This window comes from Rosa chinensis, chromosome 7, assembly GCF_002994745.2.
Source record: "Rosa chinensis cultivar Old Blush chromosome 7, RchiOBHm-V2, whole genome shotgun sequence".
Classification (NCBI taxonomy): domain Eukaryota; kingdom Viridiplantae; phylum Streptophyta; class Magnoliopsida; order Rosales; family Rosaceae; genus Rosa; species Rosa chinensis.
The window spans coordinates 35,372,245-35,390,522 of NC_037094.1; the positions used below are offsets into that span (position 1 = coordinate 35,372,245).

At 36.1% G+C, this 18,278-nt stretch overlaps 1 protein-coding gene and 1 long non-coding RNA gene across 2 annotated transcripts; both read left to right on the forward strand.

The window, feature by feature from the left end:
* The first annotated feature begins 1,230 nt into the window (after positions 1-1,230).
* LOC121050495 lies at positions 1,231-2,890 on the forward strand. The gene is made up of 2 exons (XR_005803150.1): positions 1,231-1,470; positions 2,538-2,890. It is a non-coding gene; the product is annotated as an uncharacterized LOC121050495 (long non-coding RNA).
* Positions 2,891-15,403: 12,513 nt separating this feature from the next.
* On the forward strand, positions 15,404-17,422 carry LOC112179143 (protein RGF1 INDUCIBLE TRANSCRIPTION FACTOR 1). The gene is made up of 5 exons (XM_024317478.2): positions 15,404-15,566; positions 15,665-15,742; positions 15,869-16,081; positions 16,255-16,470; positions 16,765-17,422. The coding sequence occupies exons 2-5, from the start codon at positions 15,740-15,742 to the stop codon at positions 17,068-17,070; spliced, it is 738 nt and encodes a 245-aa protein (XP_024173246.1). The 5' UTR covers positions 15,404-15,566; positions 15,665-15,739; the 3' UTR covers positions 17,071-17,422.
* Positions 17,423-18,278: the final 856 nt, after the last annotated feature.

Consider the following 18,278-nt stretch of genomic DNA (forward strand, 5'->3'; position numbering starts at 1 on the left):
GTGCGTACTCACTGTTGTCCGTGTTATTAATCATTTACCCACTCCGCTTCTCTCTTTTAAAACACCTTTTGAACGTCTTTATTCCACACCTCTTTCCTTTCATAATCTTCATGTTTTGGTTGTCTAGCTTCTGCTACCAATGTCAATATCACACATAAGTTTGCTCCTAGAGCAGTCAAGTGCATCTTCATTGCCTATCCCATTGGTCAGAAGGCCTATAAACTCTATGATCTCTTTAGTCACAAAATTTTTACTAGTCATGATGTAGTTTTTCATGAAAATATTTTTCCATATAAGTTTGTTGATCTCAAGCCCAATTCCCTTCACATTCATCATTTGACCCAAATAATAGCTCCCACTTCCTCCACTCAGTCAACCTAGACGGCCCAGCACATCCAATCTGCAGGAATCAATAGAAAAGGCAAATCCCTTATGATATAACGGATCCGGCTTGGTTGTTTATAGAGTGAATAGATCTGCCATTTTTTGAAATCTGTCTTCTAATTCAAAATCGTGGTGTAACCTGTATCCCCCCTGTTCCGGTCATGGAATAGATGAAATAAATCACAAAATAGATTTTTGTTCAAGAATGAACTCTTATTGGAACTGAGTTCATCCTTTGGAACCATATCACATCCCGGATCTGATGGGCTCAGTGGTGACTTGCATTTTATGAAAATTTTTTCCGAAGGGTATTTCCGAAATTAAGTACGATTTTTTATTTATTATAGTTTTCGACGAATTGTTTTCCGATGCTATTTCCAGAATTGAAATATATTTTTATTCTGTGATAGTGAACTTTTTGAAAATGGAATTTTCAATGGAAACTATACTTATCTAATATTTTATCAGCATTTGGTTTTGACATTAGGAATGCTTTAACGATGATATCCTGGAGTTCCGTTAAAACTAGGATTTGGTATTGTTTATGATATATTGTTTATAATTTAAGCTAGCAAGTTATTATTGATTATGATTTTCCTTTAAGCGATTTATTTAATTAGCAAATTACCACTATCTACACTTTTAGCCTAATATTTACCAATAGTAGGCCTTTTTTTTTTCCCTTGCGGTACTGTTCCTAACCCATGCATGCGCGAGACCCAAACCTTGTGTGGCCTATTTCCTTACGAAAATGCCTCTAAATATACTAATAGAGGTAGATAAGTGACAAAGATAGAGATAAAGATGGAGATGGGGAGAGAAAGTCAAAGAGAGAGAGAACAAATCTAAATTGAGATCGCCCGAGATCGAGATTGAAATCAATCAAGACGATGAATTTGAAATTCTCATTCAAACTGGAAGTTTGAATAGTAAATGTGTGAGAGAGAGAGAGAGAGAGAGGGGGGGGGGGGGAGAAGAGATCTGGATCGATATCTAGATTCGTATTGAGACCAAGATGTATCGAGACAACGAATATGAAATTCATTCTCAAAAATGAAGTTTGATTTGTAAATTTAACTATTTGAGGTATGTATTTATGTACTTTGTTTCTCACTTCCATTTCTGTTGAAATTCATCATTGGCTGTTCTGTATGTGGAGTTTTTTTTTCCTTTACACATTTGTTCATTCAATTTTTGATTCTATTCGTAGTGTTGTCATCAAGTGCTAGTTGATATGTATAATCTTTTTTTTTCTAGCTAATACATTTGATTTTGCTTAATTATTGGAAAACTATTGCTCTAGTGTGTGGTGTTTGGGTTTTCACAATTCTGTTTTGATGAAGTAGTTGGTTAATTCAAGAATCCTTCTTGCTGGGCTTTTTAATTTGTACTAGGTACTTGAGTTATTTTTATATAACACAATTTGCTACAATTACATATATTGACGGTAAATTTCTTAGAATTTCTAGATTATCTACTCAATCTTTATTAACCCTCAGTAGATTTTAGCCTGATGCTACTGACCTTCAATACAATTACTTTATTCCTATTGATCCTCAATAACAATAATCCATTTTCATAATGTCCATGCGTATTCATATAGACTTGCAGTCAATTCCCTACTTACCCTCAGTGGCAGTTACACAATCTTCTACTACCCTTAGTTGCAATTACTCAATCTTGTACTAACCCTCAATAGAAAACACGTCCTTGCTACTGACAGTCAGGCAATAATATACTACTCAATGTATCACTTACATTTAGTAGTAGTTACCCAACTTTCACTTATAATGAGCAAGTACTATCTAATCTCTCACAGATTTTATTATCAATTACACAATTCTACTGATTGTCAATAACGATTACACATTTATACTGACTCTCAGTAGCAATAGCAAAATTCCCTACCAGACACTAAGTAGTCATCATCCAATGGATACTAATGAGTTTAAATGGCTTGCATATGAACTTTATGTATTGAGCAGATTTAATAGTTTATTTCTCTATCCATACCTATCGATAACCTCACTTTTAGCATGTATTTCATTATTATTTAGATATATAAATAAGTCGCACCAATAAATATTGCATATTAGTAAATTTATTATACATTATAACAATTGACATGTTAATGATGTGTTCATTATTTGCAGTTTCACACAATACCTACTTAGAAAGGTTCATAAATTATGGATAACATGTAGATCGAGAGTGCAAACAAAAAGGAGGAAGTACAAACAAGCAAAAAACTCAATGTCAGGAAGAGCAGCAAAGATCGAGAATATAACACAGAAGAAAATATTTTGTTACAGTGCAAGATCAATCTCAAATTTTACTTGTTATTATAGTTAAAGGTGCTTTTGGGATGTCAAAAGCTAATGCGAAACAACAAGATTGTGAATGTACGTTACGGTTAGTCAATAGTATTCTGTTAGTCAATAGTATTGTATTGTATAACACTTGGTCTTGGTTTTGATTGAAATGGTTCAATTCCATGTTCTTAGTTTATTTGAGAGGTTTTTACCAATAAGGTAAAGAATCTAGGTCAAAGTACCAACTACAAAATCAGCCCAACTTTTTCCATGCGTAGGTCCAATTTTAATGAAATCCACGCAGTACATCGAATTACCGCATGTGCAAGGGCCAAGCCCATGCGGCGTTCATTCCAGATTATGTACAATTCTCAGTAGTTTAAGACCATTTCAAGAAGTAGTGGCAATCTTGTAATTATGTACAATTTTCATGTTTATTTTGGCGCCTCATCTATGTTAGTGGTCCACATGGTGCAAACGACAATTGTCTCTACGCATGGTACTTTGACCTGGACTCTTTACCTTATTGGTAAAAACCTCTTATTTAATCGCATTGGCTTGATATGCTTCTTGTTTAAATCCTGTGATTTTTCAAGTACAACAGGGAATCGTACTTGCATTTATTTTCCTTTACGATTATGGATTTAATGATTTAAGCAAGATTTTTTGGGAAAAGTTTTATGTTAGTTTTTAAATTATTTTCTTCACCATACTTGGGTTGTATTTATACTGCTAGCTAGCTTATTGCTCCTCTCACAATACCTTATGGGTTGCAGTTGAGCCATTAGTCTGGGAGGCTCTCTTTATCATATGGTGACTTTTCTTTCCCCATGTTTTATGTTTATGCTTAACCAGTGGGGTTGGTTTGTTTTTAAGAAAAATTATGTTTTTTTTTAAACATTGCATGCATCGAAGATTTTAAATAATAAAGCAGGAAAGTATTAAAGTTATTTTTTTCTTGATTAATTAGATTTTATCCACTCACACTAATGTGTTTTCGAATACTTTCCCCTGGGCCATTCGATTTCAAATGCTCAATTTGCAGATTAAATTAGTTGACGTCGGGCATACCTGGAGTCGAGGCATAATCAACATCACAGCTTATGCTTATTTACCTGATTTTTATTTTCTTTTATACCTTGTGGATTAGAATTGCTCGATAACCAATCTATTGTATAAACTAGATAATTTTCCCACGCGGTGCTACAGATTTTCTTTGTCTCAAATTTGTATGTCATAGTTGAGTCCCTTGAATTTCATTGTATCACTTCAATATATGTACTTACATAACATACTTTCACAACTACTATACCAAAACTATATCATAGAATCTTGGAATATGCACAGTTTTGAACCTCTACATATTTGCTTTTGCAATCGGTGACCCGTTGAATATAGATTCTTGAGCAGCCTTTAAAGCTGCTAATTTCATCCTCAAATTTGAAATGGTTCTATCTAGTGTTTTGTATTTTGTAAGATTCATAAGATATAATTAAGATTGTGACAACATCAGTAAGAGTTAGATAAGGTTAGGTATTGGCATACTGAATAGCATACATATGAATCTTTGAAACTTGCCCTTAAACATTAGTTGGTTCTTGTTCTACATCCCATCTAAACAAAAGAAATGAAACCAACACATCAAATTTTTGAGAAACTAGGAGATCAAGGTAAACAAAAGATAACTAAATAAGAAAAGGTGATGTACTCACAATAGATGAATCACAACAAGATAATAATTTTAGCTTGTCACTATCAACTCTTGTTGTCAAATTTAACCCACAAAAATATACTTCCACTGAATCCATGTGTTTAAACTTTAACCAAAGAACTTCAAAGTTATTATTAGATATGTGTAGCTTACCAGTATATTGACCCATCAGCTTGAAATTCCAATGTCGTTGCAAATGTTTTTAGCCTGATGTAGGAGCCAAAGCAATATCTTGTACAATGGATACATTGTCAGTTAAATGAAGACGACCAGTTCCAAACACGACTTATGCTGCTTTATGACTCCGGTCACGATGACCGGATTAAGAGCTTTTTCCAAGAGGTTCATGAGCTTTATATCAAGGCAAGTTACTCCTTACCGGCCCCCTTTCTAAACTTCCACATTACAGTTCCATGATATGTTCTTAAAGTAGGACAGACATGTTCTTTATGCATTTCCACACGTTGTCTATTATAATTTCTTATCCTATAGTCGTAGGATGGTAAGAAATGAGTACAGGCAGGTTATGTATGTTCTTCCATGCCATTTTGTAATTATAGGACTTTAAATGTCAGCTAACATGTTTAAATTAGTACACACTGATTGTCTGATGTCAAGAATAAGAGAAATTGATGAAAATTCAATCACCAAAATAGTCATTTCTCTATAGGTCTATCGATCATTTGTTTCAAAAAAATTTGTGTAGTGATCAGTAATTATAAATAACGAAATGAATAGCATATACTTGTAACAATAATAAGGCTTTATTGCTGGAGATTATGGTTTATCAGGTTGGTGTATCTCTGTATTTGCAAAAGAACTTTGTCAAAGTCAATCCCAACAAATAAATCTGATCTCAGATACTTATATTGGAACTAAACAAAGACTATTTTGCAAAAGAACAATTTTATGTGGCTATGACCAACTTCAATTGTAATATGTTTATGTTGGGAATACTAACAGATAAGAATATCATCGATATAGACTACTTGTAAAAAGCATCTTGACCTTTATGCATCTAGACAAAAGATTAGTGTTTTTATGTTAAAAGAAAAGTATGATTCAAGTACAACAAAGACTATTATTAGTCTTTTAAGTATTAGAGAAATTTCTGTAACAACTTTCTACATAAAAGCTATCTATAATGGTGTTATATCAGTTGGATGCAAAACAAGCAAATGAAGTGGTGATTATGGCCATTCCTTTAATATCCCAAGGAAAGAGTTATCATGGAAAAGAAATAAATGACATCAAATATTTGATGAGAAAAATTCAAAATTAATACAAAAAAGAAAAAGAAAATTAGTAAAGCAGAAGAACCAATTTCAACTATACAATATAAATGTCAGTGTTCTGTGATCACTCAAAGATATTATTAATTTACATAAGTAATATCTTCACAACAGCTGATTTGCTCCTCATGCCTATCTGTATGATATGATGCTATTAGTATTTTGTATGTATAAAAGAAAAGAACTCCATTCCCCAAAGTTATCCTTTGTTATTTTGGTGTATTTCTGTTTCTATTTTGACTCTAACATGTTTGAGTGATGATGCTATTTCGGTATAGGAATGTTTTTCTCTATTATTTTGGTATAGTTACAAGGGTCTTTTTCCCATTAGGTGAACATTGTAAAGGGTCCTTTGAAACAAAATATTGATAGGAACTCACATTGGCTTTGACTAACTTTAAAGCCTGAGATTGCTATAAACCGAAAAGAGGGTTTTTTTAAAACCCCAAATATTTTAACCAAATTTGAAATATTTTCAAGTTACACCATGCAATAATAAATATCAACAAAAAAAAGTTATTGAAACAAAAAGAAATTAAAAAAACTGGCAAACCGAGACGTACATTGATGGAGTCTCAGCTGAAACTACTCAAAGAACTATTGCAAGCTAGGCCTGTAAATGGACCGGGTTCAGATCGGATCGACCTAAATCCAAATCCATTTACTAAAAAAAAATTCGATCCAAACTCGCTCCATTAACCCGGCGGATCATTGATACCTCGATCCAAATCCGTATCCGTCGGATTAACAGATACCCGATCCGCTAATCCGATCCGTTTATAATTTCAAATATTTTTAAATTTTAAATAGTAATATTAAATTTATATCATAATATCTCATAAGATATTAATAAAATATTAAAATAACATGATCTACATGAAGAGTATCACCAAAAATAAAATTACGAAGACTGCCTCTTAGATTTCTGCAAAAAAGTAATATTAGAAATCTTTAATATTTTATATTTTAAAAAAATAATAATATATTAATAAAAAATAATATTTTTTTAATTACTAAAACGGGTCGGATCATTAACGGATCGGATTGACCTAAATCCAAATCCGATCCGTTTATTAAACGGATTCGGATAATTAACGGATCAAAGGATCAAAATGTTCGATCCAAACCCGTTTAATAGCTACAGATTTGGAGCGGGTCCGGATCAAAATCCGGTCCATTTACTGGTCTATTGCAAGCCCTAAACTAGCTTCAAATATATAAATAAAAAATCACATAACTATTGTAAGCCTTCAAATAGTTTCAGACTATTAGTTAGTGCATTGAATTATAACTTACATGCCAAAGACTCATAGTCCTGCAAGCCTGAGAATATACACGAACCTTCAAGCCTGAGCTCTCTCTGGCTCTCTTTCTCTATCTCTCTGTGTCTCTATTTCCAATATGATTTCTATAGAAGCCAAACTCATGGTGATGAAATTTTACTCAAAAAAGGGGCAAACCCAACAAAATTGATCGCAAAATTTACATTAAAAAGTTACCTTTTACCTTTGAAGATTGAAACTTTGAAGGTGAATCAGATATTCCCAAATTGGGAACGGACTGAAAACCCTCCTTCTCCTTCTCTTGATTTCTAATTTAACTATCCTGAAAACCCAATCGACCAAGACATCCCTTTCTCCTCTCTAGACTTTCCTTAAGCAAATCTTCTTCTTCTTTTAATTGGCAGTGAAACGTCCTCTCCCTCCTTCTCCCTCTCTGTCTCTCACTCTATCCAAGTCCAGCAAAAGGTCTCTCTCTCTCTCTCTCTCTCTCTCTCTCTCTCTCTCTCTCTCTATGGAAGTCAGAGCAAAACAAACAGAAGGAAGTGGTGCAAAACGATAAAGAGGCAGCAGGGGCAAACTGGTCAAATCACTTGAAGAGTATTGTTCATCTGTCTCCCGTGCTTTAGAATAGAGAATTGTGTAATTTGGGCAGATGCAAACTTTTGTATATGATATGGAGTTTGATATGGAAATAGGGAGTAGGTAGGCTCTAGGAGTTGAGGTTGGTTGTGAAATTTCTAGAATCAATATAGTCTTCATAGGTTTTTGGGTAGTCCATTTTTAGGAGCAATTATGCCAAATTTTCGGTAGAGTTATTCCTGAAGTGGACCCTACATGACCACCTCAGATTTCATGATGAAATCCGGGGTGGGCCCTATCAGAGTCGAATATAGTATAACCTCTTGTTAGGTCCACTTTTACTTAACCTTTGTTTTTTCTAATATATATTTATTATGCTTTCCTTATCATGCTAGAAAATGATGGAGAAGCATAGAAATGTACTAAAAAGTCAACCTTAGCACATTTTCCTATGCCTGCTAGGAGAAACCGAGCTAAGCAAGGAGGGAGGAGCGGCAGCCTGATTAAATGAACTCTAAATGAGCTGAAATTTACAGAAATATTCTAAACATCCTAAGGATAATTTCGTATGAAGAGTGCAAGAACTCGTTCAGAGTGGAAGGACTTCAAAAGATCGGTGCAAGTTTCTGCACTAAAAGACGAAAACTGCAAAACTAGACCTGTACGGATTCCGGCAGAATTTCCCGTCAAACCATAGTGAACTAAGCTCTGAAATTTTATTAGAATGATCTACAATCATAGAGGAACATTTGATATGAAGAAAGGAAATGCCCATTCCGAAGTCTTGTGGACATTGAATTGAAGGAAGATAGGAGAAGAAAGTGCCCAAACGGATGAAAAATGGGTCAACACTGGTCAACGAAGGATTCTGGCCATTTCCGGCCAAGAACATGTGTGGAGGGCAAGGAAGAGCTGTTGACTAGAGTTAGAGACTTTAGGTGGGAAGATGTGGAGTATGTTGTTTTGAAATTCAAAATTTGAAATATGACAAGTGGTCCCCCTCTTACATCTTACACATTTGTCTCATATTTATTGTCTTGTTCCTTTGCACAATGACCCTTCTACCTTTACTTTATCTTCTCCACCAAAATATCTATGGGCTTTCTAAGTCATTTTCATGTGGAATTAAAGATTAGATCCACATTTTGTGCTTACACATTTGTCAATTATGGCTATGTTTGGTATGGCTGGTCTTTTCAGAAAAGCTGGCTTCTGCTTATTTCTGAGAATAAGTGGCTGAAAAGCAATGCTGCTGAGTGTTTAGTAAACTGGCTTTTTATAGGAGTTATCAGTGGCAGAAGCAGTGGCAAAGTGTTTGGTAAAATCAAACTGGCTTGTGCTTTTTGTTTGTGGAATGACCAAATTGGACATGAGAGATTATTTTACCTTAATTGTTTGGTAATACAATTTTCTTCAAATGCTCTTGTTATTATTTTTAATCTTTATTATGTCCTTATTAATTTTTGTTAACTTTCAATTTTTATAAATCATGGTGTTCATATGATTAATATTGGACAATTTAAAAAATAACTTATACAAATATATTAGTAACATTAATAATAATTGGTTTCTGGTTCGCATCAAGTAACCACAAAAAATATCATAACATATTCAAATGTTCACGTTATTACACACATTCATCAAACTTTGAGTAATGCTATTTCTTATTGTTTTCATTTCTTGTGCACCATGACCATGATATTCTTCTTCTACATCATCATCCATTTCTATCCCACCACTTGACCCATAACCTTCTTTTTCTTCACTGTGGACAAAATGTCTATCACCATGTGTATGTCTCCGTATATAAATCTTTTCCTCAAAACCTGTATGAAACAGCAAATAGGTAAATTACAAATAGCCTAAGCCAACTCTTTCTCAATCCAAGATAGTGATCCAACCTAATTTGTGCACAAGTTGACATACTAAACTAGAAAAATGCTCAATTTATTGGAAACAAAGATACACAAAACTAGAGTCAGAAAACGTGAATTAAGAAAGTGAAGCAATGAACCCCTAGTATCATCATTGCTAACCTGCACCATCATTTACAAACAACCTAGCCAAGAACACTACATAACAAAACAATCGACTTGCCAACAAATCATACTATCTACTAAGTGCAAAGACAATGATAATAAGTTTATGGAACAATTACATCCTCGTATAATCGTATTGCTTCAGATTTATCAAAACATTGTACTTACTTACAAGCCCAAAACAAAAGATATTTGAACATAGTTAAATTCATTTCACACTATCTAATTGTGTTATTTGAATATACACAGACATTATTCAAAGATTGAAACAAGACATTTCTCTGTTTCCACATGATATATACAAGTCTTCCAAAGTCCTGCCTTACTTTTCTTAGTCAATTTCTGAGCTAATGAAGTTTCCTTACGGCTGAAAAGTACTTTAGCTAAAGATTGAAGCCACAAGAAACTAACAAGAATAACCAGACAAAGGAATCACTCCTAACCAAGTCAATAATTAAAGTTTAAGCCTACTAAGTATATCAATCAAAGTTTCAGCTCCAAGCCTCCATCAAATCAGTGCCTAACTAGTTGAATCATTTAATCAAAGTTTTATAATTCTATGATTCCTATCAAACAAAATCTGGGCAGCATATTCAAAGTTTCATGATCCTATTCAAAAATCTCCCAGTACACAATTTATGGATTAAATCTTTGTATTCTGGGATGGTTTATTTCTGTTTGTCAAAAGGCACGTCAAAGCTGGACAGGGAATTCATGTTTTCAAGTGGTAGTTTCAGTATTCTAAATGTGAATAGATGAAGGAAGTAGTGATATATGTACTGGGTGCAACTGATATATATATATATATATATATATATATTATATTTACACATCAAGCAAAAAAAAGGGCACAATCCACCTGCACAAACTTGGGAATTTTCATCCTATCAAAATATCAAACCACAAGACCACAACAGAACAACACTGGTAACCAAAAGCCATTGAAAAGCAGAGCCTAAACAACATAGGCATTCAGTCAACACATCTGGGCAATGAGTCAATTGAAATCTGGACAGCGAATTTGAACAATACCAATCAACATCTATGCATTCAGTCGATGATCCAAAGCAATTCTGAATTGGTTGTAACAATCAAAAATCTTATATTCACAAAGCCATTGAAAAGCAGAGCCTAATTAACATCCAAAGTGTGAAGATCAATTGGAAACATACCTTCAAATCTTTTGCTGCAAATCGAACTCCAAGTGCGAAAATAGTCACCTTGAGAAAACTAATGGGTTCTAAGAGATTTGCATCAGCTTGCAGCCTTTTGGAAGTGCAAAGGCTGAAAAGGGGATCAACACCAATCAACACAAGTGAAAAGGGTCCAAAAAATTCACCAAATTAAACAAAATCGAACTCAACCCACTGATATCAAATGATACAAGGACGCTGGCAGTACTCAAATCATAGGCCTTCATCAAAATCATAGAAATTTGAAACTGAAATAGATAAAAAACTAATCTGAATCAAATTGCCAAGCAGCCTTGCTTGAGTGAGCCTTCGATTTCTAACCCAAAATCATGATGAAAGGCTAGATGAGGCGGCGTCAGAGGGATAGAGATTGATGGGGCGTCTATGATCAGAGATTGATGCGGCCTCTGTGATGAGAGGGAGAGAGATTGTTGCGGCATCATCTATCAAGAAAGGTTTCATGGCAACCAAGTAATTGCCTCAACCAAGGGAGGATAGAGACCGGTATTATCAAAATTTTATTAATCTACAGTAACACCCGCCATAGTGATTTCCTGGCTTTTGGGTTTTAAAAGCAGGGGTCCGGGTGCTTCTGCTTTTCGACAGAAGTGCAGAAGCCACAGTAGCTTATGGAGAAAGCTGATGAGAAGTTGGCTTACCAAACACTTATGGGTCTTCTACTTATAAGCAGGGGAGCTAAAAAGCCCCCCCAAACATAGACTACATCTCATCATTGATTCCTTTTGATCTCCACGTACCCTTGATTTGAATTGCCTTGGCCTTTAAATAGTCCATTCTCACTCCCAAAACCAAGCATCCCCTTTATTCCCTCATTTTGGAACATTAAAATCTCTCTTTTCTCTAGTTTTAGGTTAGTTTTTCATAATTTGTACATAGTTCTTTGAGTTTGTGTGAGAAATAGGTGTGTAGGCACTTGGGTTTCACCAAATCCGAACTTAGTACACACTCTAAATCAATCACAACACTTGCTTTCACAAATCCAAGCCTTTGTTCTTGAGTGTTGTGGATGTGTATGGTGTTTTGGGTTGTAAAAACCGAAAATCTCATACCTTGAAGCAATTCTCTCATCATTTGACATCTTTGAGTGCTAGGTGGGAGCTTTGAGATCTCGCTTTGACTCCACCATGAGTCAAACCCATGGGTAGTTCTTTCTTTTTTCCTTCTTTCTCTCTTTAATTTGATGTTCATGGCTTGTATTTGTAATAACATGTTTTGTGAATAGTTGGATTTGAGGCTAGGGTTAGCCCTAACCAAACTTATGTGCAAATAATGTAAATTTCCATGTGTTTTGATTTTTATGCATGTTTTGAATCTATGGGTTTCTAAACTTTAATGCTTACTAAATGTGTTTGCTAGCTTAGTCACATAGAAAACATGTTTAGGAAACTAATAAATCAGAAACTTGAACTTAACAACTTCTTGAATCTATGAGCATGAGTAGCCTTTAGGTGGTGGCTTAATGATTCTTACGGGAATTGGTAAGTTGTTTGAATTTCTTACTCTAAACTTAATGCATGTGTCGTGAGTTTAATTACTCGAATGGGGTGTCAGGGTTGCGGTTCATAGCCCACTTGTGTTTTAATGAAATATAAATGAGACTAATATTGTGTAATTTAACTTAGCTAGCTTCACCAAAGTTTGTTGAATTGCATGATCAGTTGGTTTCCTGGTAGCTTCACCAAAGCACTAAAGGGAAGTTTGTCAATGCATGTTATTACATCAAATATGGATTACATTTTGTGCATGAGTAAGGTTAAGTGCGACGCCTAAGTCTCTATTCTTCTCATTGATTTAGTCTCTACATTTTTTTTTGTTTATTTTATTTTGTGCAACTTAATTTCTTTATCCAAATTAAAATCAACCAAACCGCTCACTACCACAATTGTTAATACCATCCTCATGATCTTTATCTTATAAAGGGCTAAGGTTGTGAACTTGTAAAAAGGTAGACTTACATGTGTTTTCTATCACGGTGATCTAGTTAGGGTAGAGTTACTCAATCCCTTAAGTACGATACCTTTACTTTTTCCCTTTACTAAAACTTGACATCCAATACTTGGGAATAAGGCACATCATCCATAAATCTGCATACACTTTCATACTCAAGAATGCACCCAACAAGTTTTTGGCGACACACCTAGAGAATGCTGTCATCACACCACTAGCTAAGCCATCTCCAACATGGTGAGAAACCACCACTAGCAACTCTTGGTTATGCTTTGGTGTTGCCACCAAGTTAGTGTTGTCCCAACATCGACACTGAACCACCATGCAATGCTCCTACCGACCTACCCTAATAGTCCCTAATTGAACACTACAATGTTTAAGATCAGATGATCAGAGGGAAAATTGCCACTAAACTCAACCGATGAGAGATTGGTTTAAGAGAAAAAAGAAAAGGCAATGATTGTAACAAGGTTGACACCATTCTTGAGTAGGGGCAACTCCTTCCTCATTGAAGCTGCCAGTCAACACCACCATAAGGCTGTCGTCCATAGAGCATAGTCCAAGTCCGATCGCAGTCGTAAGAATGGCTTGACGCGATTCATGCAATAGAAAACAGAGGTAGAATCTTAGAACCAATGTTAGATTAACCAAACAAGACAAAATGATTACGATCTACTAGTCTGATGAGGAGTAGTCCAAACAAACCCCAAGAAGATCGTCGATAGATAAATCACAAGGCATACTAGATATCGCCCCAATTAGAGTGATGATGGAAAGGATTGAATCACTTATTGCAATATGGAGAAGGATGGAGAGCACTAGGGTTTCTTCTTCTTTAACAACTATGTCAACAACACTAATACAAGGTTCAAGATTTTCGTTTTTTTTTTAAATAGAAATTAATATCATTAGAATCAATAGCCGGTATTCAGCCAATGGTTAGAGTCTAGCTGCAATTACAAAAAGATAGCCGGCAAGAAAATTTGGAAACCCTAATCTAAGCTAAGCAAACTCATTACAAGTTGATGATAAACTCGCTATAATTAGCGAACTTAGAGAGAAAGAAACTCTAAGTCTTCTAGGGCAAAATCATACTCTAACCTCCCATTAACCAATCAGGCAATTGTGGTACCAATAGAAATCCACTTCATAGCCAACAAATAGGAGCAACTCCTTATCCATAAGCCGCTTGAATGCCAATCTTATTCCAGATAATTATCGACTCCTGCAGAAGTTATGATCTAAAACGATTGTTCCTGGACCATATAGTGACCCAAATGCCCAAGAAGGTCCACCTCTTAGACCAGGCCCACCCTCATCATTAAGTGACAAAGTGAGGGTGGCAAGACACCCTCCTTACAAGCCCATAAAATAAGGCCTAACAACCCGAATTTGAGCCAAGGCCCAAAGATCCTAGCCCAAACCCAAGTAAATTGGGTAGAAGCCCTAGGCCGCCATTGTCGTCACCAAATTTTCCCACGGCTGGCCTTGCCAGCAGTTTATTAAGCGCCGAAAGCCTGCAAGTAAATCTGTTGCCTTTGAGAGCGTAGGTCAACACCTCAATCCAAGTCCAAAATCGATAGGAGTTAAGAACAAAATCAATCACCAGCACACTGATCTGAATGAAGACCGCGTCCTCGTTGCACTGCTGACAGCGAATGCTACGTCGTCGGCTGCTTGGAGATGACCTCTGCAACAGATCGATGTCAAACCCCTTCGACGCTCTCTACCAAAACACGAACCGGCGACAACCCACTTCGCTCGTCTGATACCTGTGATGGCGTGAGCTCACCGCACCAGATCTGTCAGTTTGGCAAGGTCTGACGCCGCACTCTTCTCTGCTCAAACCCTAGAGCAGCTGTATAAAGCTGAGATTTCCGTACTTAAAATTTATGAAAATTTCGGTCAATATTGATATCTAAAAAATAATTTTGAATATATGTTGGATATTACTTAAATATTGATAAAATCAAATGACTGAAAATTAGATGAAAATTTTAAAGAAATTTAAACACTTGTAATATATGAGTCACACATGACGTCCATTTTAAATGGGCTTTTGGCAGTTAGTGTCTTCAACTCTTCATATGGATAGGTGACTTTGGTCGCAGGCACTTAAACCATTTTATCCCACACACCACACAGACATTGAAAAAAGAAAGAAAAAACAATCCAAAAGCAAAACGAAAACCCTATAGTTGAGTTTCAAAAGTATGAGCAACAAGGAGGACGCATGGTTTGACCAGCTAGGTTTGAGTGGTGTGGACTCAGCATCCCCTTTGTGGCGGCGTTTAGCACACATCCGTGAATGATGCACCCTTGGGTCCCCCTCTTTTTCCCAAATTACAGAGGCACGCCTCCCCACCACCCCAAATCCGACGGTCCACCACTCCCCCATCCCAATCGTACGGCCGTTATTACAGGAATCTCTCGTGATTGCTGTACCCATTTAAGGCCGTTGAACGTTGATAAAATAAGGGCACGTTGCCCTCCTCCTTTTTTTTTACTTTCCCCTACTCTCTCCTTTTTTAGCTTCTCTCTTCTCTAAAATTAAATTAAAAATTAAATATTATAAAAAAATATATGCAGCTTTTATTTTCCTTTTTTGTCGACGACCGCCTTAGCATCTCTCGGTGTGTTGTGTTTCCTCTCTTGTTCCAGTGTTTTCCATATCATCTAATTAGAATCCATCCAGGGTTTATTATATAGCCCCACTTCTCTTGCTTTACCCTAGTTTCTTTCCCCCTGTGCCGTTTTTTTTTCCAACTCTCTAGTCTACCACTTCGTCTTCCACCGCCCATCAAGGTCTGATGTTGTTCTTTCTTCTTGCTCTCATAGTTATTTTGGTTGTGCTTTTCATTCCGGATTGAATTTACCAACTGGGTTTTGATTTGTTTCATCAGAAACTGGACAGCTATCTTGAACGAGAACTACAACAGCAGCAGAGTGCAAAGATTGGGGCCGACTTCAACAGAGATATGGTACTTTTGTTGCATTGCTCTGCTTTGTTTTGTTTTGTTGGTGGTTAAAGTTCGAATCTTTGATTCAAAGAAGGGTTCTTTTTGAGTTGGGTTGTTGATTTTTTGAATTGGTTTTCTTTTTTTCAGGTGAGTTCGATTGCGATTGGTCGAATGGGGAAGGAAGAGGATGAGAGGACTCCTCCCTGGTTGAAACCAATGCTTCGGGCAAAGTATTTCAACTCGTGTTCGATTCATTGCGATTCCAACAAGAGTGAATGCAACCATTTCTGTTTGGATTGTAGAGGCCCTGCTTTGTGCCCTTCCTGTTTGATTCATCACCAAGGTCATCATTATGTTCAGGTTTTGTCACATTTTCTTCTCCTCTACTATTTCAGTGCTGAGTTTTGTTATAGATTGATTTTTAATCCTTCGGAATCCGTCGAGAGCTGATGTTGTTGAATAAAGAATGTCATTCTTTAGCTATGCTTGCTAAAATGTTGAGATTAATGTGTGGTATGGTTGGTCTTGTGTAGATAAGAAGGTCGTCCTACCATAATGTGGTGAGAGTGAGTGAGATTCAGAGGTACATAGACATTTCGTGCGTGCAGACGTACATCATTAACAGTGCAAAGATTGTGTTTCTGAATGAGAGGCCCCAGCCGAGGCCTGGAAAAGGGGTTACCTACACTTGTGAGATTTGCTGCAGAAGCCTGGTCGATGCCTTTAGGTTCTGCTCATTGGGTTGCAAGGTGATGAACAATCCTAACTCTAGCTTTGTTCAATGTCACATTTTTCTCTTCTTATGTTTCCTTTAGTTATTCATTTTTCAAGTTCCAAACTGATTCATGGTTTGATGGTTAGAAGTTTCAAGCTTTAATTCAGTGGGGATTGACTAATTGAAATTCTGTTTCTTTCTTGACTTGAGCAAGTATACTTCCATACGCCATTACTTGCTTTGTGTTAATGTATTGGGTTTGAAGTTTGTGAGAAACGTGAAATGCTCTTTAATTTTGTTTGGTATCTGACAACTTGATATTTTATAGCTCGGAGGTATGGAGCGTGGTGACCACGACCTTTCATTTACAGTGAGGTTTCCAAAAGCGACTCAGATGAATCAAATGTATAACCATATAAGGGGGTCAGAATCAGATGAATCAACAACCCCAAAGAAGATTGCAAAGACAACTCAAATGTTCAACCGTTTGATGATGGGGGAAGGCAATGCTACTTCCTCTGATGATGAGGCCACTGCCAATAATCTCTCTCCCTCCACTCCTCCCCTCTACAATGATCGCAATGCTGGAAGACGCAGACGTAAGGGTATACCTCATCGTGCACCCTTCTTTTGAGGTTCTCATTCCAGTAAATCAAACCACAGAAGAATCATAAACTTTTTAATATAATTATAGATCAAGTAGTGGAAGATGAAGTATATATCTTATAATATTTCAGAGTTTGGGAGTGATGTATAGAAGTCATGGACTCACAGTTGTGTGAATACTAGGGGAAAGATCAAAGGCAGCATGTCTTTATGGTTCTTTAATCAATTTCCGTTTGTACATTAGTTATAAACTAGGGGATACATGATAAATATGCTGGCTAAGCTAGTGTGATCTTGTACAAAATATGACATATACATGGGTTTTTTTCTTTGTAGATGTTGGAGAAGATGAGAATGATTTTATAATTTTAGTTTGTGCATGTATAATGTTCTTATGTCCATAGAAGTACCGATCATTTGAGTGTTTACTTATTCTTCTACTGTCGGTGTTCTTGTGTGCATATTATATGATGAGGCAGGACCATAAGTTTGTTCAGGACCATAGAACTGATTTAGATTCTTGATCATCCGAATTATATTCCTGGGTTTTTTGTACAGGTGTATGATGCGATGATAAGCATGCAATTCTACTTTGGGAAGTCATCAACTAATGTTGTTTGGCTTAATTAGGATGCTGTGGTGTGATTGATTTAATTAGTGAGGAATGTATTCCGTAATTGTGTTGATAGCTCGGAATGTCTTATGCACTGTGGTTTATTGGTGTGATGTTAAGTTGTTCTAGCCTGAATCCAGATCTTGAAAGGCTCGTTTGGTTGTCTTATAGACTTTGTTCAACAGCGGCCCCGTTCACATGGTCACCTACTGACCAAATGAGTCACCGTTCGATTGAGATCAGACGGTTAACAGCTCTTATCTCAGATTTCATCACTTAGTCATGTCAACTGTCCGATGTCAATCGAACGGTGACTGACCAAATAATATTTGGTCAGTAGGTGACCAGGTGATCATGACTGTGTTCAACAGAGTCCAGACTAAATCTTATGAACAGTCGACTCATGGAGAAGATACCAAACTGGTCCTTGATGATCTGATAGACTTTTCTTATTGTTAGATATCAGTAGTTAATTGCAATGATAATGATAGAATTTGGACTTTGGAGATGAGATGAGATGAGGTGTGGTGATTAGGGATGTAGCTATCAAGTAACAAGCTTAATTGGTAGACACGTAAACCCCACCACACCGCAAGAAGTGAGAAGGATAAGGACTGGTACAG